This window comes from Schistocerca cancellata, chromosome 2, assembly GCF_023864275.1.
Source record: "Schistocerca cancellata isolate TAMUIC-IGC-003103 chromosome 2, iqSchCanc2.1, whole genome shotgun sequence".
In the NCBI taxonomy this organism is placed as follows: Eukaryota; Metazoa; Arthropoda; class Insecta; order Orthoptera; family Acrididae; genus Schistocerca; species Schistocerca cancellata.
The window spans coordinates 292,890,030-292,914,374 of NC_064627.1; the positions used below are offsets into that span (position 1 = coordinate 292,890,030).

At 38.6% G+C, this 24,345-nt stretch overlaps 1 protein-coding gene across 3 annotated transcripts in view; it reads left to right on the forward strand.

Annotated features, from left to right (window-relative positions):
* The window catches only part of LOC126161650 (BRCA2-interacting transcriptional repressor EMSY-like), a 331,217-nt gene that overhangs the window by 57,867 nt on the left and 249,005 nt on the right, over positions 1-24,345 (forward strand). For all 3 annotated transcript variants that reach the window (XM_049917638.1, XM_049917637.1, XM_049917636.1), the window contains exons 3-4: positions 286-460; positions 18,343-18,518. In XM_049917638.1, the coding sequence (XP_049773595.1) occupies positions 286-460; positions 18,343-18,518 (351 nt within the window). The remainder of the gene's footprint in view (positions 1-285; positions 461-18,342; positions 18,519-24,345) is intronic.

A 24,345-nucleotide genomic window follows, 5' to 3' on the forward strand; every position in this document is an offset into this window, starting at 1 on the left:
AAGTTTACTGAAAGTGTCCCGCAAACAATATATTACAACATTTTTGTTCCTTTTTTTTTAAATTATGAAATTTGCTGTGAAATTGTAACTAGTTACTAGCCAGGACAAAAAAGCAAAAATAGTAAAATTGGAGTATCAGTTTATAATGTGCTGTGAAAAACTCTATAATTATATAACTGTTGTATATAGAAATGTAAATAGCAGTTACACAAGGTATACTTCATTGAAGTTTTTATATTTTGAAATTAATTGTACTATATTTGCTGAAAATATATTTCTGTTTAGAACTTGAGGCCTATGCCAGCTTGGTTTCTGCATTAAGAGCACAGGGGGAACTTAGCTCAGAAAAGAGAAAATTGCTTCAAGATATTGCTGCGACACTCAACATTTCGATGGAACGACATCGTGCAGAAATCAGAAGAGCTGTTAATGATGAAAAGCTTGCAACAATTGCAGAACAGTAAGTATGTAGTATTTTTTTTAAGTGTTTTGTGCCTCAGTTCTTACAGAGAACTAAGTACAGCTTTTTTCTTTTAGCTTTCAGTCTTCACAATTCAAATTTTCACCTAATGATTGAACTATTGTGGATTAATATAACAACAAAAACAATAAAGTTTTGACAAAATAATGTAATTGGTTAGATTAAAAGTCTACTCATCCAGTGGTGGCAGAACATGCACATAGAAGAAGGTTGTAATTAGGCAAGCTTTTGGAGCCAGTGGCTCCTTCTTCAGGCAGAAAGGTCAAAGAGGAAGGAAGAGGTGTGAAGGAAAAGGACTGGTGAGGTCTAGGAAGAGGGGTAGATTTCGGGAAAGTCAACCAGAACCACCAGTCAGGGGAAACTTGCCGTATCAGATTAGAAGGAAAGACTGATTGTTGGGGACTGCATTGGATGATATTTGAAAACCTGAGAGCTTAAAGTTGAAAGACAGAGTACTGTGCAAGACAGAGATCACTGTTTAAACATCATGCATGAGTTAATAAGAATGAAAAGCTAAGTGTATTGTACATAACAGAGATGGGGGGGGGGGGGGGGGCGAAAGCCTATTTTGTGACAGACTTTTTGTTGTGCCTATCTGCAACTCAGCATCTCTACTATATGATAAGTAACAACTATACTTTTCATAATATTGTAACCTTACTTTTCTGTGCATTCTTAAGAATTTTGTGGGGCCAGTCGATACGAAGTACTTGCCATTCAATTTTTTGAAAACTATTAGGTGAACAAATTCGATTTTTGCACATCTTACAATCTGATATCTTCACTCGATAAAGAACTGAATTTATTTTTGTTATCACCCATGGTCTTGGGATAGTGTCTTTGATTAGTAACCAAAATGTCCTCGGTCCCAGGTTCGAATCCTGCCATTGCTTAAATTTTGAATAAAAATCATCAGCAGTGACAGCTACAGATTTCCTTCATAAGGAGTTGCTCTCATTCTGCCAATGGCCTTGTCAAAGAGGAAGGAGGAGCGGACAGAGGTTAACGGCACGTTCTTGCCCTTGCAGTGGGAAACTATTCCTAAAGGTGGAGGAATGAGCAGTGATCAATGGCATGAAGATGCCGAAGGTAATGGTAGCCAGCCAATGTATTAAAAATACATAACGTGTGTCCACAGAACATGTGGCCCGATATTGAAAAAGATTCATGATGATCTCTCCATTGGCAAAAGATTCTGGCCTAGTTCCCTATTCAGATATCTAGGGGGGCCTGCCGAGAGGGAGATGACTGTGAGATAAATATTGAATAACAAACAAAGGGGTAACATTCTATGATCGGGGCTCAGAATGTCAGAAGTCTAAACATAGTAGAGAAGCTATAAAATCTGAAAAGTGAAATGCTAAGGCTCAGTACAAATATAGCGGGCATCATTCAGGTGAAATGGAAAGAAGACAAGGATTTCTTTTGCGATGAGTGTAGGGTAATATCAGCAACATCAGGAAATGGTGTAGGATTTGTTATGAATAGGGTGAGTTACTGTGAACAGTTCAGTGATAGGTTTGCTCTCATCAGAACCAACAACAAACCGATACTGACAACGATAGGTCAGATATACATGGTGACATTGCAAGCTGAAGATGAAGTGATAGAGAAAATATATGAGGATATTGAATGGGTAATTCAGTACGTAAAAAGAGATGAAAATTTAATAGTCATGAGGTACTGGAATGCGGTTGTAGGGGAAAGAGAAGAAGAAATGGTTTCAGGGAAATATGGGAATCATAGGCGAGAATGACTGACTGAGTTCTGCGAGAATGACTGACTGAGTTCTGCAATAAGTTTCAGCTAGCAATAGTCAGTACTGTGTTCAAGAATTACAGGAGGAGGAGGTATACTTGGAAAAGGCCAGGAGATACAGAAGATTTCAGTTAGATTACATCATGGTCATGCAGAGATTCCAAAATCAGATACTGGATTGAAAGGTGTAGCCAGGAGCACATATAGACTCAGATCACAATTTAGTAATGATGAAGAGTAGCCTGAAGTTTGAGAGACTAGTCAGGAAGAATCAGTGCACAAAGAAGTGGGATGCTGAAGTACTAAGGAATGAATTGGTATGCTTGAAGTTCTCTGAGATTATAGATACTGTTATAAGTAGCAGCTCAGTAGGCAGTTTGGTTGAAGAGGAATGGACATTTTGGAAAAGGACAGACACGGAAGTTGGAAAGAAAAACATAAGTACAAAGAACATAACTGCAAAGAAACCATGAGTAACAGAAGAAATGCTTCAGTTGAGCAACGAAAGAAATAAGTGTTCCTCTTCAATTTTTACCCTCCACACTGCCCTCTAGTACTAAATTGGTGATCCCTTGATGCCTCAGAACATGTCCTACCAACCAATCCCTTCTGCTAGTCAAGTTGTGCCACAAATTTCTCTTCTCCCCAATTCTATTCAATACCTCCTCATTAGTTATTTGATCTATCCATCTAATCTTCAACATTCTTCTGTAGCACCACATTTCGAAAGCTTCTATTCTCTTCTTGTCTAAACTATTTATCGTCCACGTTTCACTTTCATACATGGCTACACTCCATACAAATACTTTCAGAAACGAATTTCTGACACTTAAATCTATACTCGATGTTAACAAATTTCTCTTCTCCAGAAATGCTTTCCTTGCCATTGCAAGTCTACATTTTATATCCTCTCTACTTTGTCCATTATCAGTTATTTTGCTCCCCAAATAGCAAAACTCATTTACTACTTTAAGCGTCTCATTTCCTAATCTAATTCCCACAGCATCACCCGATTTAATTCGACTACATTCCATTATCCTTGTTTTGCTTTTGTTGATGCTCATCTTATGTCCTCCTTTCAAGACACTGTCCATTCCGTTCAGCTCCTCTTCCAGGTCCTTTGCTGTCTCTGACAGTATTACAATGTCATCGACGAATCTCAAAAGTTTTTATTTCTTCTCCATGGATTTTAATTCCTACTCTGAATTTTTCTTTTTTTTTCCTTTACTGCTTGTTCAATATACAGATTGAATAACATCGGGGATAGTCTACAACCCTGTCTCACTCCCTTCCCAACCACTGCTTCCCTTTCATGCCCCTCGACTCTTATAACTGCCATTTGGTTTCTGTACAAATTGTAAATAGCCTTTTGCTCCCTGTATTTTACCCCTGCCACCTCCAGAATTTGAAAGAGAGTATTCCAGTCAACATTGTCAAAAGCTTTCTCAAAGTCGACAATTGCTAGAAACATAGGTTTGCCTTTCCTTAATCTGTCTTCTAAGATAAGTTATAGGGTTAGTATTACCTCATGTGTTTCAGCATTTCTACGGAATCCAAACTGATCTTGCCCAAGGTCGGCTTCTACCAGTTTTTCCATTCGTCTGTAAAGAATTCATGTTAGTATTTTGCAGCCAGGACTTATTAAACTGATAGTTCAGTAATTTTCACATCTGTCAACACCTACTTTCTTTGGGATTGAAATTATTATACTCTTCTTGAAGTCTGAGGGTATTTCACCTGTCTCATACATCTTGCTCACCAGATGGTAGAGTTTTGTCAGGGCTAGCTCTCCCAAGGCTATCAGTAGTTCTAATGGAATGTTGTCTGCTCCCAGGGCTTTGTTTCGAGTTAGGTTTTTCAGTGCTCTGTCAAACTCTTCACACAGTATCATATCTCCCATTTCATCTCCATCTACATCCTCTACCATTTCCATAATATTGTCCGCAAGTACATCACCCCTGTATTGACCCTCTATGTACTCCTTCCACTTTTCTGCTTTCCCTTCTTTGCTTAGAACTGGGTTTCCATCTGAGTTCTTGATATTAATAAAAGTGGTTCTCTTTTCTCCATGTTGTTGTTGTTGTTGTTGTTGTTGTTGTCTTCAGTCCAGAGACTGGTTTGATGCAGCTCTCCATGCTACTCTATACTGTGCAAGTTTCTTCATCTCCCAGTACTTGCTGCAACCTACATCCTTCTGAATCTGCTTAGTGTATTCATCTCTTGGTCTCCCCCTATATTTTTACCTTCTATGCTGCCCACCAATACTAAACTGGTGATCCCTTGATGCCTCAGAACATGTACTACCAACCAATCCCTTCTTCTTGTCAAGTTGTGCCACAAGTTTCTCTTCTCCCCAATTCTATTCAGTACCTTCTCGTTAGTTATGTGGTCTACCCATCTAATCTTCAGCATTCTTCTGTAGCACCTCATTTTGAAAGCTTCTATTCTCTTCTTGTCTAAACTATTTATCATCCATGTTTCACTTCCATACATGGATACACTCCACACAAATACTTTCACAAATGACTTCCTGACGTTTAAATCTATACTCGATGTTAATAAATTTCTCTTCTTCAGAAATGCTTTTGTTGCCATTGCCAGTCTACATTTTATATCCTCTCTACTTCTCCATAGTTCTCTTTTATTTTGCCGCCCACAGTGGCCGAGCAGTTATAGGCGCTTCAGTCCGGAACAACACGGTTGCTATGGTCGCAGATTCGCATCCTGCCTCAGGCATGGATGTGTGTGATATACATAGGTTAGTTAGGTTTACGTAGTTCTAAGTCTAGGGGACTGATGACCTCAGATGTTAAGTCCTATAGTCCTTAGAGCCATTTGAACTATTTTTTCTCTTTAATTTTCCTGTAGACAGTATCTTATCTTACCCCTAGTGATTATATGCCTCTACATCCTTACATTTGTCCTCTAGCCATCCCTGCTTAGCCATTTTGCACTTCCTGTCAATCTCATTTTTTGAGACGTTTGTATTCCTTTTTGCCTGCTTCATTTACTGAATTTTTATATTTTCTCCTTTCATCAATTAAATTCGATATATCTTCTGTTACCCAAGGGTTTTACTAGCCCTCATCTTTTTACCTACTTGATCCTCTACTGCTTTCACTATTTCATCTCTCAAAGCTACCCATTCTTCTTCTACTGTATTTCTTACCCCCATTCTTGTCAATCGTTCCCTAATGCTCTCCCTGAAACCCCTGGTTCTGTCAGTTTGTCCAGGTCCCATCTCCTTAAATTCCCACCTTTTTGCAGTTTCTTCAGTTTTTATCTACAGTTATTAGCCAATAGATTGTGGTCAGACTCCACATCTGCCCCTGGAAATGTCTTACAATTTAAAACCTGAATGAGATTTTCACTCTGCAGCGGAGTGTGCGCTGATATGAAACTTCCTGGCAGATTAAAACTGTGTGCCCGACCGAGACTCGAACTCGGGACCTTTGCCTTTTGCGGGCAAGCGCTCTACCATCTGAGCTACCAAAGCACGACTCACGACCGGTACTCACAGCTTTACTTCTGCCAGTATCCGTCTCCTACCTTCCAAACTTTACAGAAGCTCTCCTGCGAACCTAGCAGAACTAGCACTCCTGAAAGAAAGGATACTGCGGAGACATGGCTTAGCCACAGCCTGGGGGATGTTTCCAGAATGAGATTTTCACTCTGTAGTGGAGTGTGCGCTGATATGAATCTGCCAGGAAGTTTCATCATACATTTCATCAATCTCTTTGTCATCTGCGTAGCTAGTTGGCATATAAACTTGTACTACTGTGCTAGGTGTGGGTTTCGTATCTATATTGGCCACAATAATGCGTTCATTATGCTGTTTGTAGTAGCTTAGCTGTATTCCTATTTTTTTATTCATTATTAAACCTACTCCTGCATTACCCCTATTTGATTTTGTATTTATAACCCTGTATTCACCTGACCAGAAGTTTTGTTGCTTCTGCCACCGAACTTCACTAATTCCCACTATATCTAACTTTAACCTATCCATTTTACTTTTTAAATTTTCTAACCTACCTTCCCGATTAAGGGATCTGACAGTCCATGCTCCAATCCATAAAACACCAGTTTTTCTTTCTCCTGATAACGATGTCCTCCTGAGTAGTCCCTGCCCGGAGATCCGATTGGGGGACTATTTTATCTCCGGAATATTGTACCCAAGAGGATGCCATCATACAGTAAAGGTGCATCCCTCAGGAAAAGTTACGGCTGTAGTTTCCTCTTGCATTCAGCCATTCGCAGTACCAGCACAGCAAGGCCATTTCGGTTAGTGTTACAAGGCCAGATCAGTCAATCATCCAGACTTTTGGCCCCTGCAACTACTGAAAAGGCTGCTGCTCCTCTTCAGGAACCACACGTTTGTCTGACCTCCCAACAGATACCCCTCCATTGTGGTTGCATCTATGGTACGGCTATCTGTATCGCTGAGGCATGCAAGCCTCCCCACCAACCGCAGGGTCCATGGTTCATTATGTAAGTTAATATCACACATAATAACAATTCATGTTTCAACAGTATACATTTTTTTCTTTTAATAATAGTAAGGACTATAATTTTTTTTCTCTATTTTCTGCTATCTTTCCAATCATAAACTCCATGTGTTCAAGACACATGAGTAATCTACTTTCTTTTCTCACCTTTTGTACTACCTTTTCTAAGTATGTACTAACTGTAGTATTTTTGTGTAGTTTGGAGGAACTCTGGGCAAAATGAAAGTGTTCTTTTGACACTCGTAAACTTCCATAAAATGTAATAATGCTAGTTGTGCATAGATTTCAAACTTACCAGAATAATCCCAATAAAATGTGAGACTTCTGTCACAATACTGTCCCCTTCTCCTAGGATCAGTACCTATACCTTGCATTTGGGTTGATCTTTGAGAGCACTTCCCCTTTCCATTGTGGTAGGTACGCCTCTTTATAAAACTTTCCCATTTTTCAGGTCACAGGTCATCCTGTCTCCATGTAGGTACACCTGCCCTATTTACTTAGAAAACGCTGGGTATGCCCTCCCCCTCCCAATCCTTTCTGAGTAGGCCTCATGGTTCATTACCCTAGTATACATTTCTATGTATACTATACAATTTAGTATTTCCTGGTAAAGCTACATTCATTCTATAATACATCATCAACTCCCTCGAGTCCTCCTCTACTCATCAACTCCTATATCCTTAGTATATATTATGTCTACTTATAATTCAAGTCTCACTATCCCACTGTTCATCAATTTATCAGAGTATTTGCTACACTGACTTTTCTTAAATAAGCATAACGATTAATTCCAATCTTGCTTGCGTTCTCTTTCATTACTCATGCCTCCTTTTTATGTACACTCGATGTAGAATCTTCAGGAATCGTCATAATGTTTATATACATATATGTGTATGTTCTTATAGCTATATATCTATATAGATAGGTGATAGTCTTTATATCAATAGGCGATGTAGAACCCTCATAGTGCTTATATACTTATATGTGTATGTTTCCCTATGTACACATATTCTTTCCCCTACAGTACCTGCCGGTTATTACATCCTGACAGGTTTCTGGTCTGTAATTTTAATGTTTGTGTATAAATGTAATTTTGTGTGTATGCAGATGTGTGTTCGTGTAGTTCGTAGGAAGGACTTCTCCGATAGAAGTAGATGACTATGGAAAGAGGGGAAAAATAGATAGGTCCTCAAATGAGAATTAAGAATGGAAATAAATAGAAATTGTTGCTAAGATTGAAGAAGAGAAAGAAGATAGCCCCAAAGACAGGAAACCCTTCCCCAGGATCCCTACCTCGCCAGGTACTTGATTGAGATGCCATATGTGGTTTCGTGTTAAATCGTCTGCTACAGAACGGACATTCCCACCTTCACTCTTGAGGTCCCTGAAAGAAATCTTAGCAACCCTATGGAAACGGAAAGTGATAAAGAATCAGGTACACTTGTTTGTGAGGGTTGTTTGAAAGGTGTGATGTGTGTCTTGTGTTAGCCATGATTTGTTGGTTGGTGTAAATCAGGCTTTACAATACCCACCCCTTTCAAAATTGATACAAACCCTCCCATTTACATCACATCTCATAAAATGTATAAAGTATCCTGTACAAAATAGAAAATTATACACATATAATAGTCGTTCAGTTCATCACGTTATATTTTTCACAAACATAATATTCTTATTCCGTTTATTTCATCTAAATTGGTATTTGTTTTTTGTCATGTCCAGTTTTCCAAGTAAAGATTACAGGATAGTATAAGATTTTCAAAATAGATGACAGAACAGTTCAATATTTGCAAGGAATTCGGTGCAGGAAAACTATTTTGGAAGAAACACCGAAAACAACTCGGGATCAGATGGTTGTCACTCCGCCCATGTACTCAGAATGTTAACATCCCTAGGGGATAGATGACTCTGGCCATATCTCAAGGATATGATATGAACCTCACTTGAGCAAGTGCAGATCAGTACTTATTAAATTTTATTTGAAAGTCTCCCCACTGCAAAACAGTCACCACTTCACTAGGTAACACAACATTAAGTGACGATACACTTTTTTTCTACTTTATTTTGGATAAGTTTTAATTCTTTCCACAGGTTGTCTATAACCTTGGTGGTATCATTAAGTTTGGAAGAAGCAACAGTCAAAACGTTTCCAGAGGTTTTTCTCTCAGTAACTCTTTGATCTATAATTTGTTCCAATGGTTCCTCCAAACTACATACAATTATCATATCAGAGCTTGTTATTTTCTCTTTGAAGCTTTTTTCTACACTGTCTACTCATTTACTTACACCTGTAATTTGCGATTGATGACAGGCATTAATTTGCTATGCTTATAAACACTCTCTTTCAGAGTATGCCATCCCTGTTTTACAGCATTAAATTGAGCATCGCATACATCCTCCAGTGATCCTAACTTTTCATTAATCTCTAATTCTGCACTATTACATTCCTCCACAATATTCAATTCTAGTATTTTTGTCAGAGCCTGAAAATTATCCTTCTGTTTTTGTCTGAAGTCAGTAAACATTTGATTTACATGAACGTTTGAAGAATCAGTCAATTCTGTCTTTAAATATAATTTCAAATTTTCTACTTTACTATCTAGGGTGTCAAATTCAGTCTTTAAAACATCCATGCCTTCGCATAGGTTACTAAATTCTTTGCTCTGTGCATCAACTTTGGCATTTAACAAACCTAGATTTGTTGCTTGACTATTCAAGATTCCACTCTTGTTATTTAGAACTTCACTCTAAGCATTTAAACTAGAATGTACCAAACCAATTTCTTTACTTAGAGCTACATTTAGTTCCTTTCTTAAAGCTGTCCTCTGGTCATCTAATTTAGTCTTAATTGAGTACTTTGATCTTCTGATTTATCATTTAAAGTTTTGACCAAATTTACTAACTCGCACCAGTTAGGTCCTTCTTTTGTAACTTTCATAGCCATTGTTGGTTCTTGAGTTTCCCCAACTTGCTGTTCATTTTTCATATTTTTACCCGCTTTGGACCTTGTGAGCATTTAAAAATTAACTTTAAGTGTAATAACTACACTAATATAGTTCATGCATCAGTTTATACCACGTTGTATTTAATCAGCACCGGTGAACAGCAACTGGTGCCGGTGGCATCGGTCATTGGTTTCCACGTAGGTGTCCGTTAGTGGAAGTGGAAGCAGGTCAGCACCGGTGAACAGCAACTGGTGCCAGCAGCGTCAGATGCTGCATCCCCTTGATGTGTGGGAGAGCTATCCTCTCCCTGCACCAGATCTTCTCAGTCAAAGTGATCTCAGCGTATTTCATCCTAGAGAAACCCACTGAAATCTTCTTCACTATTTCTCAATTCAAATTTTTTTTTCCTCTTTTGAATACTTGGGCATGTCCCAAAGTCTCGAAGCAAAATTCTTTATCATGTTTGGTCTAGTTGCTAGGGCAACATACAACACCTACTTTTCTCATTTTTGGTCTTAGAATTCCTGTTTTTCGAGTACTGTCACAGTCGCCACATCTTAATGTTTTGGATGACTTGAAGTGGTGAAGTATATGTGCAAACTTCTACTTCTTAAACGATACAACTTACTTGAGATGGTCCGCCGACTTTCCTAGTTGGTTAGCCTGCAGCTGCAAACTCCCTTTCTCTTCTTTTCCGCAGTATATTGCTGGGAACAGGAACTTCTCAAGATTCTTTCTACTTATAAAAATAAGTAGACGTACACAGTTTATTTTGCTTCACTTAGTGACATATATTTAAACATCACACTTTTACAAATCTCACTCTCCACATGAATAAATACAGTTAAATAAGTCTTTTCGCGTGTCCAAATGCTAGAAACACAGTTACATTAACTGCCGTGTGTTTTCATTATGACTACCATGGACCAACTGACAAGAACTTGTCGGTGCTGTTCGACCACTGTGTCTACAGTCTTCTCACGTTAAACTTCAGACCTACACACACAGAAAGGTGACGCGCAGTAGATAAGGTTCCTTTCTCCCCACTCACATCTAAAATATTGTTTGTTTGAGATGGTAGGTGGAGTGGTTCTAGAATTTACGCTGAAATTCTCGAAGCACTATACATGGACTGTGGAAAAACCGGATAAGAAGAGAATCAATGAATTTTAGATATAGTGCTACAGATAAAGGTTGCGAATTAGGTAGACTGATAAGGTAAGGAATGAGAAGATTCTCCGGAGAATCGGTGAAGAAAGGAATGTATGGGAAACAGTGACAAAAAGAACGGACAGGATGTTAGGGCATTTGTTAAGATATCCTTGAATATCTTCCACGGTACTGTAGGGAGCTGCAGAGGGTAAAAATTGTAGAGGAAGACAGAGATTGGAATACATTCAGCAAATAATTGAGCACATAGGTTCCAAGTACTAATCCAAGATGAAAAAGTTGGGAGAGGAAGGGATTTGTGGTGGGTTGCATCAAACCAGTAAGAAGACTGATGACTCAAAAAAATAAATGTCGTCATACTTACTGTGCTGCATCAAATTATGTAAAACATTTCATGAAATTTTAAAGAGTTTGCAGAGGCAAAAACACATAGTGTAATCTTTGCGTGTAGTTAACTTTAACTCAAATATTGCAGTGAATGAAATGTAGATAGTAATTTTGTTTAAAATTGAGGGTAAAACAATATATCATTTCATTCTCGAGTTATTAGGTTTTATATTCAACGGACGGTCGGAAGCAATACGCGCAGTTCCTTGCCAGCTCCCATGAAATACTTATCGTCCATTTTCAGGAAACTATTAGATGAAAAAATCTGATTTGTGCATGTCTTACAATCTGGTGTCTTTGCTCAATAAAGGACTGAATTTCTCTTTGTTATATGCCATGGTCACTATGATACATCAAATTAAGTAAAACATTGCTCGAAAGTTTCAAGGTTTTGCAGAGGTAAAAATGCGTTGAATACACTTTGTATATGATTGATTTTAGCTCATACATTCCAGTGACAAATTGAGCATAATATATCAAAATTTTATTTAAAACTGAGAGGAGAATGATGCCTTATTTCATTCTTGAGTTATTGGCTTTTATATTTGAAGGATGGTCACATGCAATGCACCCATTCAGATCCTTGCCCATTGCAAATCATGTGGTCATAATAATTATCATATCCCATAAATGATTCAAGATATTGACAATATTTGGTATGTAGGACATCGTAACTGAAAGGCATGAAATTAATTTAGAGAGATCTGTTGCAGTAGTACTAATTTATTCAAATCATGACTGGTTTCAGGATTTTAAAATCAAAACGTCAGGTGTATGAAATTATTTTATTTGATAAAACATAACATGCATCTTGCGTAGGCGATGGTCAGTAGCATGTACAAATTTTACAAAATTCCTAACACTGTGCAGTCTGTGATAATGTTATTTATTCTGCTACTTGTTTCAGTTCTAAACCATCATCAGTGGCAGAAAAACTATCAAAGTTGTATCACATGTCATACATGCTTTGACATAATTTACCACTGAAAACCATAATTACCAATAAAAATGAAAAATTGTGACAAGATTAAAATTTGATGGAACATTGAATGCCATCATATTTTAATCTTGTGGCTGAGAGACAGCTGGATCACCCAGTTTCTGAGCATGCTGTCCAACATAAAGTTCTTCACTTCAATGACTGCTTCACAGGCTGCAACATGTACATGCTTCCTACAAACCTTTTAGGACTGCGCACATGGGAACTCCCCTTGTAGTTTTCCTCAGCTCAGTTCCTGTAACCTCTAACCCCCCCCCCCCCCCTCCTCCCAGCCCCACTCACCGATCTTCTCATTAGTCCCTGTTTTTCACCAACCTGTCCCCTTCTCTGCTCTATCACTACACAGCATTCTATTCCACCAACACACCCACAGCCTTTTCCCTGTTTCTCTACTGATCTTCATTTTGCCCCCCCCCCCCCCCCCCAACCTCCCCACTGCATCTAGCTGCCATATCCTGTCCCTACCACATCCCTGCAAGCTCCCACAAGTAGCACTTTACCATCCCCCACACCCCTACCCTGCTATCTAGTGCTTGTGTGTGTGTGTGTGTGTGTGTGTGTGTGTGTGTGTGTGTGAAGAAGGCCTTTTGGCCAAAAGCTCACATGTTTAGCAGTCTTTTTGTTGTGCTTGTCTTGACTCAACATCTCTGTTGGTCATTTTTCCTTTGAGGAGATGACACCTACAGGCCTGTCAGGTGTACAGTGACATCTGCATTTTGTAAGGACCTCCTTGTGCCACACTTGATTCCAGATTTGCAAGAATGCAACTGCATCCACACTACTATGGAATGAAGGGGTGACACCACATGTTACTTGCCAGGTGGAAGATTTGCTTCAAGAAGTTTTAATTAACCATTGCTTCATCTCTAGGCAATTTGAAGATGTGTGGCCTTCCAGATCCCCTGACAGGAAACAATGTGGCTTTTGTTAATGGGAATATTGGAATGTATGTATCTGGACTCTTCAAGATCTGAAAGATAGCATACAAAGACATGTCACTTGGATTACATGGGATATGCTGCAAGCGACTGTCAATCATACCGTTCTGCGGATGCAGCATGTTGCTGAGTTGGGAGGCCTTATTTAACATATCTCGTAACTTCTGACCAAATCGTAATAAATATGTCAGAACCACTGTTATCATGTGTTTCATCATTCCTCTCTTTTTCCTTCACCCATACTCTGGTACCGCGCGCCGCTGAATTTGAATCCGCACCAGACATCATGGACGTCGAAGACCCATAGAGGTCGCTGCACCGTAAGCGGTGGTGGCGCGCGCCTTCTGGCCTGCTTTTAGTGTGGGGGCGCCACAGAGGAACACGTGGTCTCAGCGGCCAATAGCGGTGCCCCCGAGAGCGTACTTAAGCACCGGCCACTTGCTCATCCAGTCAGTCTAATCTCACTTACGTCGGTTTACACCTCGCTTGCGCTAGACTGCTTTCTTCCTGGTTCGTGTACGAGTTTGTTTCCTTGTGACTCTGTTGTTCGGTCTTGTCGTATTCGTTCTGTCCTACGTTGGTCGTGTCCATCCTTTTCCGTTGTGTTGTTGTTCACTGGCCTCTCCGCGGGTCCCGCCGCACCTTCCTTCAGTGCTACCCCGCGACCATCCTGGTCGCAGTTACAACACATACCACATTACTCAATTAATGAACAGACCTATAATGTTTCAGTATCCTGTGACATAGAGTGCCCCCACTGCAGCACTCGGAACACCATCAGTTCAATTATAACTACTCTAGAATTGGTCACACTAGCATCTTGTTTGCAATTTCCTTTGTAGATGCCCTGCACTTTTCCAGAACCCTTCCACTCACTTCCCCTAATACTGATTTTATATATTCACCTCATTTCATATTGCTTTCTAGTACCCTTAAAAGCTTACATGATGTGAAGTGCTTAAGATGTTACCACTGATTTTGTAATCAAATGATATTGGCTTCTTTCTCTTTGTTACAAGCATTGTCTTGCAATGAGTCACATTTAAAGAAAGCTACCACCCGTTACGACGAGAGAAATTTTGTCAAAATCATTCTACATTTCCTTACAGTTGTCTAATGATGATACTTTTGTACTGGCAGTACTGTATATTTATTGGATTTTTTGCTTCCATTTGCTATTCCTTACATAAAAATTGCTCAAGTGCAAGTAGGACTCGTGCACTGAGGGTTCTGTGGAAACTTTGTGTATGTTTGTATGGGGGGGGGAGGTCCACCCACCCTGTGAATCGAGAATCGCAACAATTTTTGTCTGTATGCAATATAGATACTGGCAAGATAACGGTCCCAGGTATTCCAAGACCATATCAGCATCTCTGTAGTAGTTCCTCAGATTACCCCAAACATACAAAAAGAAGCTAGCAGGGGACCTCTGTTTACATATGTAGATATATAAGACTTAACAAAATGTTTTTCATTTACTTACTAGAACTTAACTACAACTCACATTTTACATTTGCATGCAGTAATGTTCTTCTGTTGCGTTTTTGACATATGTTGATTACAATGTATGTTCTAATGGCAGAAAAAATATTATTTATGTGATATATTTACAAATTTACAGTTTTCAGATTTTTGTACTTTACTTATACTGTGGAACTGTGCTTCTAGTCAAATTTCAGGGGTCTACATTGACAGGGAGTATGGTTTTGATGAGTAAGTTTGTGAGTCTCAAAATATCTTACGTAAATACCTGTATCTTTTGATCATTGACTTAGAAGCTTAACATTTTTACACCACGGAGGGCTCATAGAAGTTAGTATGTGACATAAATATGAACTTGATACGCCAACCTGTTCCAGAGAAAATGGGATCTTAATAGTAGGACAGACAAACACAGAGACAGATAAAAAAGAGAAATAAATAATTTTTCATGTTATATAATTAAAAATTAACAAATTTTGCATCTTTTCCTTTCTTGTTTCTTGTCAACTTTCAGTATTCTAGGTCAACAGGAAGTAGCATATAGGTTTGGATGAGTGGATTTTCCAGGATAAGAATATAGCCAATAATGATCATATCTTTTGATTGAATTGTCTTAGAAGCTTAAAATTTTTGCTTTGTGAAGGGGCCATAGACCTTAATATGTGTCGTAAATTTGAATGTGATGTGTGAATCCTTTCCTGAGAAAAAGAGTTCGTAACAGGCAGAAAGATGGACAACAAAGTGATCCTGTAAGGGTTCCATTATTACAGACTGAGGCACGGAACCCAAAAAAAGGGCTGAAAGCTAGGACTTAGTAACAAATAAAATTTTGAGCCCTCATTTTTTTCTTAGGCCAACTGTAGTCTGTGAATAAAAATGACACTTAAACTAGGCTTTGCTGGATTGACAAGGCAAGAGAAAGCATCACTGACATGAAATGAAATGAAAAGTGTGAACATCAGGATTATGCCCCTCATGAATTCTCTTTTTATACTTTTTGTGATGTGAAATATCAAACAGCTTGTTTTTGCCTCTTCTTGTATTAGTCGAAAGGTAACTTATGAGACATTTTTCCATTTAAATTTGGATAGAGATTGTAAGAGACCAACAATAAAAACATGAATTCATAAATTGTTTCCATCTGCAGCCAATGACAGTTTATTTGATTTGTGTTGGGGCACTGACAAATAATGAGTAGTGTAATCAGTGGGCTAATGCCACATTGCACAGTATTACGGGATTATTATATGGCTCATTGTTTTTATTTGTTGCATTCCTTTCATCTCTTATACACATTTCTGACTACGTTTGGACTATATTCTGAGTAACTTACATATGTAATTGAAAAAAGTTAACAACCAGGAATGACTATGATAAGGCTCTAATCAAACTCATCACAAACTTTTGTATACCATGCCTCATGATGTGCTGTCAAATAACAACAAAGTACCTAAAAATCTCTGCAGTTATAATTTAATGTACATGTTACACTCCTTCTGTACCAGCACTGCCACAAAAATTCTCTGCAGAGTGACATAACGTGAGTGTATCAACTGCAATGGGGAAAGTTATATATGCACAGCTCAGCCCAGGAAGTGCAGAAAAGATGGTCTTATGAATAGCACCAAGTTAGATTAGCCTTGACAGAGAACCAAGATGAGATGACAAATATTATATTGCTAGAAAAACTTAACAGAGCACTGAAAGCCCTAAGTCAAAACAAGGTACCTGAAATAGATGACTTTCCATCAAAATTATTGAGACCCTTGGGAAAACCAGCTATGATACAACTGTTCCACCTAGTGCTCAAGGTACAAGACAGGCGAAATAGTCTTCAAGAAGAAAATTGATGATTCCATTTCCAAAAATGGCAGGTGGCAACAGATGTGAATATCATCAAACCATTAGTTTCATAAATAATAAACTGAATTACTTTAAAAAAAAGGCAAGACTGGTTGAAGCCGACATCAGGGAGGATCAGTTTGTGTTCTGCGTAATGTAGGAACACTGCGAGAACAAGCACTCAGAAAAAGAAAAGAGAAAAAGAATAAAAGACTGTAGTTAAGATGGCATAAGAAGATCCCTGACAGCTCACAGTGCTGTTGCTATCTTTCAACTGTGAAGTGCTAATGGCTGCATGTGAAATCAGTAGCTATCTACAGAGCTGTGACAACACTGAGGCAATGGGATAGAGAAGTTTACAAATCATCGTTATGTTACTGGTTGAGATAGGCCCACAAAGCTGCCGCACACAGCAAGTGTTACATATCAACTTGACTACAGAGATTTAAAATATTTATGATAGGAAAAGGCAAGCAATAATAAAGCTTGTGTAGGAGTGGAGAAGTGAACAGGAGGTAAAGAGGAACAGTTGGTGTAAGCTGAACCAAGCATGTGTAGGAAACCGAGTGCTGAGAAAAGGACACCCAAAAAGTGTGTGGTGGGACAAAGAGAGGAGATTATTTTTTTTTTTTTTTTTTTTTTCAATTTTCACAACTTGTGAATCGTAATTTAGTCCAGTGACTTTCCAACTTTTTAATAATTTTCAGCTGTGAAAGATGATTATTTGTCTCCGCTTTGATTCCATCATTTGATGTGAATTTTCACCCACTCAGCCATTTCTTCAGTTTTGCAACCCAAAACTAATTGCTGAGAGCCAGATTGAATGAATATGATAGATGGAAGGTTATTCAAGTTTTGTGCAAACCATATTATTGTGACGGAAGGCTGTCTTTATCTTTGTGCAACATAGTCATTTAGCCTAAAAAGCATTCTTTAATTTAAATTCGTCCCATACTGGCGCATAATGCTACTTAGTTATTGATCTTCTGATGTGGAAGTAACTGTGAATACCACTGTACAAGCAATTGGAACCCTGTTACTTTCTTTGAATTGCTTTCACATTTAGTTTCCCATTGTCTTGATTGGTGCTTCATTTGCAGCGTGTAATGGTGAACTGGTGAAAAGTCAGAAAGAACTTCCTCATGTCACACACCTTCTAACATGCAAGCAGTGTGCAGTTTCTTATGCCAAGCTAAGTGTTCAGTGAAAATGAATGGTCAGGTGTTATTTCCATGTTGGTAACACACAGTACCCTGTCATACATTCTGGTGTACGGTACAATAGAGGTAATGTTGTTGATTGTTTCACTGTTTGGCTGTTCAACTCAATATCAGTAATTCAAAAGTTTGCCAGTTGAAATTAGCACTGTAGTGTACACTTTGGTCCTATTACCTGCCTAGCCTCACCATCCTAGATTTATTGCCATTAGCTGTCTTTTCCTCCCTAAGTATTTGATTCTTCTATTTTTCTCTTTTTCTGCCCTTTTATTCACCCTAGCTATGTTTCTATTTTCAGCGTGTGCTGTTACATCTAACTTCCCAGTTGCTCTCTGTGCCATTCTAAACTCCCAGCTTTTCAATTCCATAACAGAAGTTTGTAAAATATACATGATTGTAAAATCAGTTAGCATCACTACCAATACACACACACACACACACACACACACACACACACACACACACTGTACTAGTTCATATGTTCTTGATCATCTTGCTGTGTCAGCTTACATAGTTCCAGTGTAGATTTGGATCATATACTAGTTTATATGTTCTTGTTCTTCTTGCTGTTTCAGCTTTCATTGTGGTTTTATGATTATCATCTCAATATTTTTCAGCATTGCAGGGCCAAACACAGAAAAAAATTGGGCAATTGAAGGACGAAGACTGATGCCATTAATGCCGAGGCTGGTACCTCAGACAGCATTTACAGCACTGGCAAACAATGTTGCAAATATAGCTGCAGCAGAAAATGCTAAATTGCCACCTCCAGCTGAAACAGTAAAACTAAGTGGTAAGTAATTTATGGATCCTTTTCACACACACAGTTAGGAAGAATCTGTATTCTCATATAATAATATATATTAGTTTGATTACTTTGAAAGGGGGACTAGTTTCTTATGTATTAGAAATATACAGGGTGATTCAAAAAAACAGACTGACATGGCACATCGGGTACACAACAGGATCGGTATTCTCATAGGAACTGGGGGTCACAAAGGCCATCCAGGGCTACTAAATGGCGTTGCAGTTATTTAGTCACATGCTACAATTGAACACCCACTACAGCAGCTGCTCAAAGTTTTCTCCAGATGCTTCGAGACATGCCTAACGATGCTGTATTGAACGGCACACCCTCTCAAAGATACCTTGTGTATCTCAAAGACATCCTGCTGCCACTTCAATCCTGCCCACTAGGTCCTTCTGTGATGTAACAGGTGTTTCTTACACAAGGCCCTTCAGATACCCCCACAGGTAAAAACCGATTGGGGCAGATCGGGTGATCATAGTGGCCATGTAACGAGCCCACTGTGACCAATCCTTTGGCTGGGAAATGTTGCCTGCAGATATGCCATCACTTGTCTGCTGAAAGGTGTGCAGGCTTCATCGTGCCAGCATCAAATGCAGCAATGAATAGGCATGGGAACATCAACATATCTGGCAAAACCTCTCGCAGGAATAGGAGATACATGCGAGCATTAAGTTGGTACGTACGGCCCAACTAAACAATCTCTGACAATGCCAGTCCATAAGTTAAAGGTAAATTTGTGTTGTAAGGCATGCATATATGTAGCATCTGGATTCACATCCCCCAACATATGCAGGCTGTGAACATTCATCACATCCCCAAGTGAAAATGCAGCCTCGTCACTGAACAAGACATTCAGTGTGAAGCTTAAGTCTGCAGCAAATTCCTGCAGAAACCACTGCACAAATCTCATGTGCTCGTTGTAGTTCCCAGGCTGCAATGCTTGGACGTGTTGGAAATGAAATGGATGGATGGAGGATTGGGGGATGCCAGTAACACAGGATACTCCTTGTGTACTTGTTAACAGCATATGCTGCACCCCTTCAAGAATGCTTTCTTCTGCTGCAAGTATCCATGGTGACCAGCATGTGACTTGTGCACATGCAATGAGCCAGTTCCACACAATCGGTGATGCAGAGTGATGAATAATGTGTGGCAGGACACCTTTCTGTCAGGATATTTCACACAATACAGTGACATGGTTTCTCGCCCGTTGCAGTTGGCCGTGCTGTAAATCACATGCATCTCAACCATTTCGTGATATGTGTTTCTAGTGATGTTACTCCCAACACTTCCACAGCGTGAATGACGACAGGCTCTGTGCATTCTGCCCGCATTCATATAGCAATGCCTTTTCATGACTGTAGCACCTTCTCGTATCATTTGCAACCCCAGTTCCTGTTTGACTATTGATCCTTGTATGCCCGATGTGTCATCTCAGTTTGTAAATGTTTTTTTGTGTCACCTTGTTTATTATGTATTATAAATTACATATTAGAACTCTAATTTGAATTAATAATTCACAAGTTTATTTCTCTATCAGTGTATTTACTTACATTGTGATCACAACTAACAACTATCATTGTCTTATATAAATGTAACCTAAAAATTTTGTGAAAGTAACTCAAATTCCTGTCTTTCCTAAATTTTAGACTCAACTCGCTTTTAGTCTGCTCAACTTAAAAATGTGCATACCACTATATATACTCTCAAAACACTAAATGAAAACCCTGTGATTAATCTCTCTTCAGAGGAAAGTCACAAAATCTTCAACAATAGAAACTGTCATATGGAGCATGCAAAATTGTGTTCATGGAAGACTTATTTCATTTTTGGAAAACAAAAATTTATGACTGGATTTGATTTGTAAGGCAGATGCATAAGTGTGTTTTGCTATCTTGTGAAAAGGCATCTTTTTCTGTAGTGGATAATCTCGTTTACAGGCCTACCTAGGATCATATTGCAGCTATGAATCTGAAATTACTGACCTACTTTCTTCAGGTGTGATTGAAGCTGGAAGCAAAATGTGTGTCATTCTTTTACCTATACATGTTTCTCTTTCAAAAGGGAAATCCCAAAATGTGATGCACCTTTTTGCTGTCATCATTATCAATCGGGAAAATCACTTTTGTTTCAGCAGAAATGAACTTTCTCAAGTAGAAAGAATTTCAAACACTGAATTCTCTGTTAATAAATTAGATGGTGTGATAGCCATCAACTGTAAAACTTCCTGATTTGAAAAATTATGGGTAATATCTTACTGATGGCTGCAGAGAGAGTCCCAAGAGTGCAGTAAATAAGTTTGTCATTGCAGTTGAGATCTTCTTAATTGAGTTGGCGAACACACAGTGCAGTTTTTAGTGTGAGCTATTGACAGATGCTTAAATCAGTTTGCATTTTCAAGGCAGTTTCTTCAGTGTCACAGCAAGATTATGAAAAAAAGGACATTGCAGTGAACTATTCCTGTTTAGACTCCATGTCTTATAGTTGTACATTTTCCAGATGGTATGTTGCTTTCTTGGAACTGCAACAATCAACCAGAATCTAGGCATTCTGAATATTTTTGTTATCCTTGTAATGTGTGTTTTTTTCACAGAAGTAGTGGTATGGCATCTCACATTTAGTTTATTTCTATTGACAGAAAAAAATACATTCAACAAATGTGATATGTAGTATTGTATGTGTTTTTGTATTTGTTTCTCAAATTTCACTGTTATTTTGTAGATTAAATCAGCTGAGATTTTATGAGTACTCAGAGCCAAGTCTCAGTGAACTGTAGCCAGCATTAGTGTTTAATCTAGAGGCTTCAAACAGTAGATCTATCTGTAGACTGTATGGATGGATGGATGGATGGTTGGTTGGTTGGTTGGTTGGTTGGATGTCCAGGATATCCTCCCTAACTCCTGAATGGATTTCAACCAAATTTTGCGGGTTAACAGCAAACTAATCGAGAATCACCACTGTGGAGTTTATAACCTCCTAGCTCCAGTAGGGCCAGAGATACGAGCAAAGATATGTTTTTCAGCCCTTGTGTAGGCTGCCCTGCACAACAGGCGTGTTACGTAGGAATAATACTGGCCTGCCCTATTGCCCTGCTTTGCAGGGTAGCTTACACATCAGGGGCAAGAAATGTTCTCCCAGGCCTCAACGTGTAGGCTGTTGTGCACGAAAAGTGTGTTGTATTGGAGCAGTAAAAGCCTGCCTTATTGACCTGCTTTGCAGGCCAGCTAACACTTCAGAGACAAAAAAATGGTTTTGAAGCCCCTGACATTTAGGCTGCCTTGGACAAAAGTCACGTTTTGGGAGTAGTATTGGCCTGCTTTATCATCTTGTTTTGCAGGGGCCACACGTCTGCGGGTGGGATACATGAGAGGATGGACAGAGAGAGGAGGCAGGACAGGAAGTTCAAGAAGAGAAGAGGGGGATGTACAGAAAGAAGGGGCAGTAGATGGACAGAGAAAGGAGGGCACCGAGGGGGGGGGGGGGGGGAGTTGAGCTGGATGGAGACAGGGAAGGAGGAGATGTGTGCAATACATGTTTCAAACATGTATGTGAACGAAACACTTGTTCACTTGGTTCTGAGAATTGTACATTAGTCTACAAACTTTGCCAGCTAAGATTAATGGAGGAAACTGAGAAAGTCCAAAGAGAGGTGCATATATTGTCATGCACTCACTCAGTCAGTCAGTGTGAATGCACATTCCATAAACAGTCAGTAATATGTTGTGTCCTGCTACACATTATTTACAAATTGACTGTGGTAATAAAAAAATAAATTAGAGCCAGTGCGAAGTATTACTGGCAGTAGTACTTTCTCCACACATTGTAAGATAGCATTTGGGAAACAAATGAAAAAGTATTTTTTTTTTAAATTGTGTCCCAATTCTGTCACAGTGGTGCATTTGTTTTATAATTATATAATATTGCACACTTGTACATTTGTGTTCCTTTCATTACTGATTATTGGGAATAGTAAGTTAAATAGCAATGTCCTTCTGCAATAAAGTACCAGTTCTTCCAGTACAAGAATGTACAACCTACTTGCTTATCTTTAAACTTGTTACCAAGGTCCTCACGTATGTGTGTGTGTGTGTGTGTGTGTGTGTGTGTGTGATTGTGTGTGTGTACATTAAGAAAATATGCAGTCTATGTCTGTACGAATGTTTATTAGAATATTGTGGTAAAATTTGAAGTAAATCGGTCAAGAAATTTTCAAAATTTTTGCTATCTATGTTTCCTGTATGTGTATAAAAAAGTATGTAGCCAGTGTCCTTCCAAATGTTTGTTAGAGTGTCGTGTAAAAATCTGAAGTAAATCGATGAAGATGTTTTCCAGATTTTTGGTAATAACATTAACTATTTTGCTGCTGTGATTAACTATTTTGCTGCTGTGGATGTGCATAAACATCCTGCTCTGCTGTTCCCAAGATGCTGTGGACATGTATACGCATGCTGCTTGAGTTTTCCTACAGTGCTATTGACATCTGCTCGCATTCTGAGAACTGACCTCTCACTGCTGCAGATGAATTACTTCCATTTCTTGGCAAAAACCTCAATTCGATATCCTGAATCATTTATGAAATAACGATGATTGTTATTACTATATGATCCATGACACACAAACACAGGAAGGGGCTTGCTGCACATGACCATCCATTGGATATAAGTATCAATAACTTAAGAACAAAATGAGATATCGCTCTGCTCTCGATTTTAAATAAAATTTTGATCTCTTATCTACATTTCATTCACCACAATGTATGAACTAAAATCAACTGTATGCAGAGTTAACACAATTCAGTTCTTTATCAAGTGAAGATATCAGACTTTAACATGTAGAAAAATGAAATTTTTAGAATGCTGTCTCTCAGCATAGGCACCAACATTCCATGGGCAGCACAGCCATAAAAAAAGTCTACTTTAGCATAAAATGCAAAGAGCCCACTGGCAACTGCTGAAACGAAGCTAATGTAAACAGTTGTGACATCGTGCTCATGAGATGCAGATTGTTGTTATGAAGTATTGCATAGTTTTCATCGTAAAGCCTTTGACACATTTTGCTGTTCACAGACATTTTTGTGTGCACTGTATTTTGTTGTTGTAAATGGTGCATTTACTTTGCAACATAAGTTTTTTATTTTTTTTTTATTGCTGCGGTAATATTCTGCAATAGCAGGATACAGTAATATAGATGATAATAGCAAGAACACAAAGCGGCTCATGGAACATGCCTACCACGCCCACTTAGTATTGTCAAAAAATTAACATGTGATACCGATTTCATATGTACAACAGTGGATTAATGACTAATTAATGGTCTAGAAGATAAGAAAACTGGGACAGGGCCAACGAACACACAAATTAAAAAAGCAGGAGTTGTATCTATAGAATACAGAATTTAAAAATAGAAAAAAAGAAGAAAAAAGACTTCCTTTGCCTTGCCGCGGGGAAAAAATAAGCAGGAAAAATGAAGACTAACAAGAAGAAAATATAGGTGCTGAAGAGGAAGAAAAGCCACTCTAAATGATATGTCATAATGATGTAATTTTAAAAAATTACACGAAGAAAAATTTTGGGAGCAAGAATGTGTTGTTGAGATCGGGAGTTGCACAGGGACAGACTAGGATGTTGTGGCAGTTGGGTGAGTGATGGAACACCACTTTAGGACAGATTGGAAGGACATTAATTACAGGGTGTATACTCCCCGGGACAACTGGGAAATCCGGGAAAAACCTGAGAATTTTACACTGTTTCAGTTAAATTTTTGTAATTTTGACTGGTAAGAACTGACAATCTAACAAAGAATATTGCTG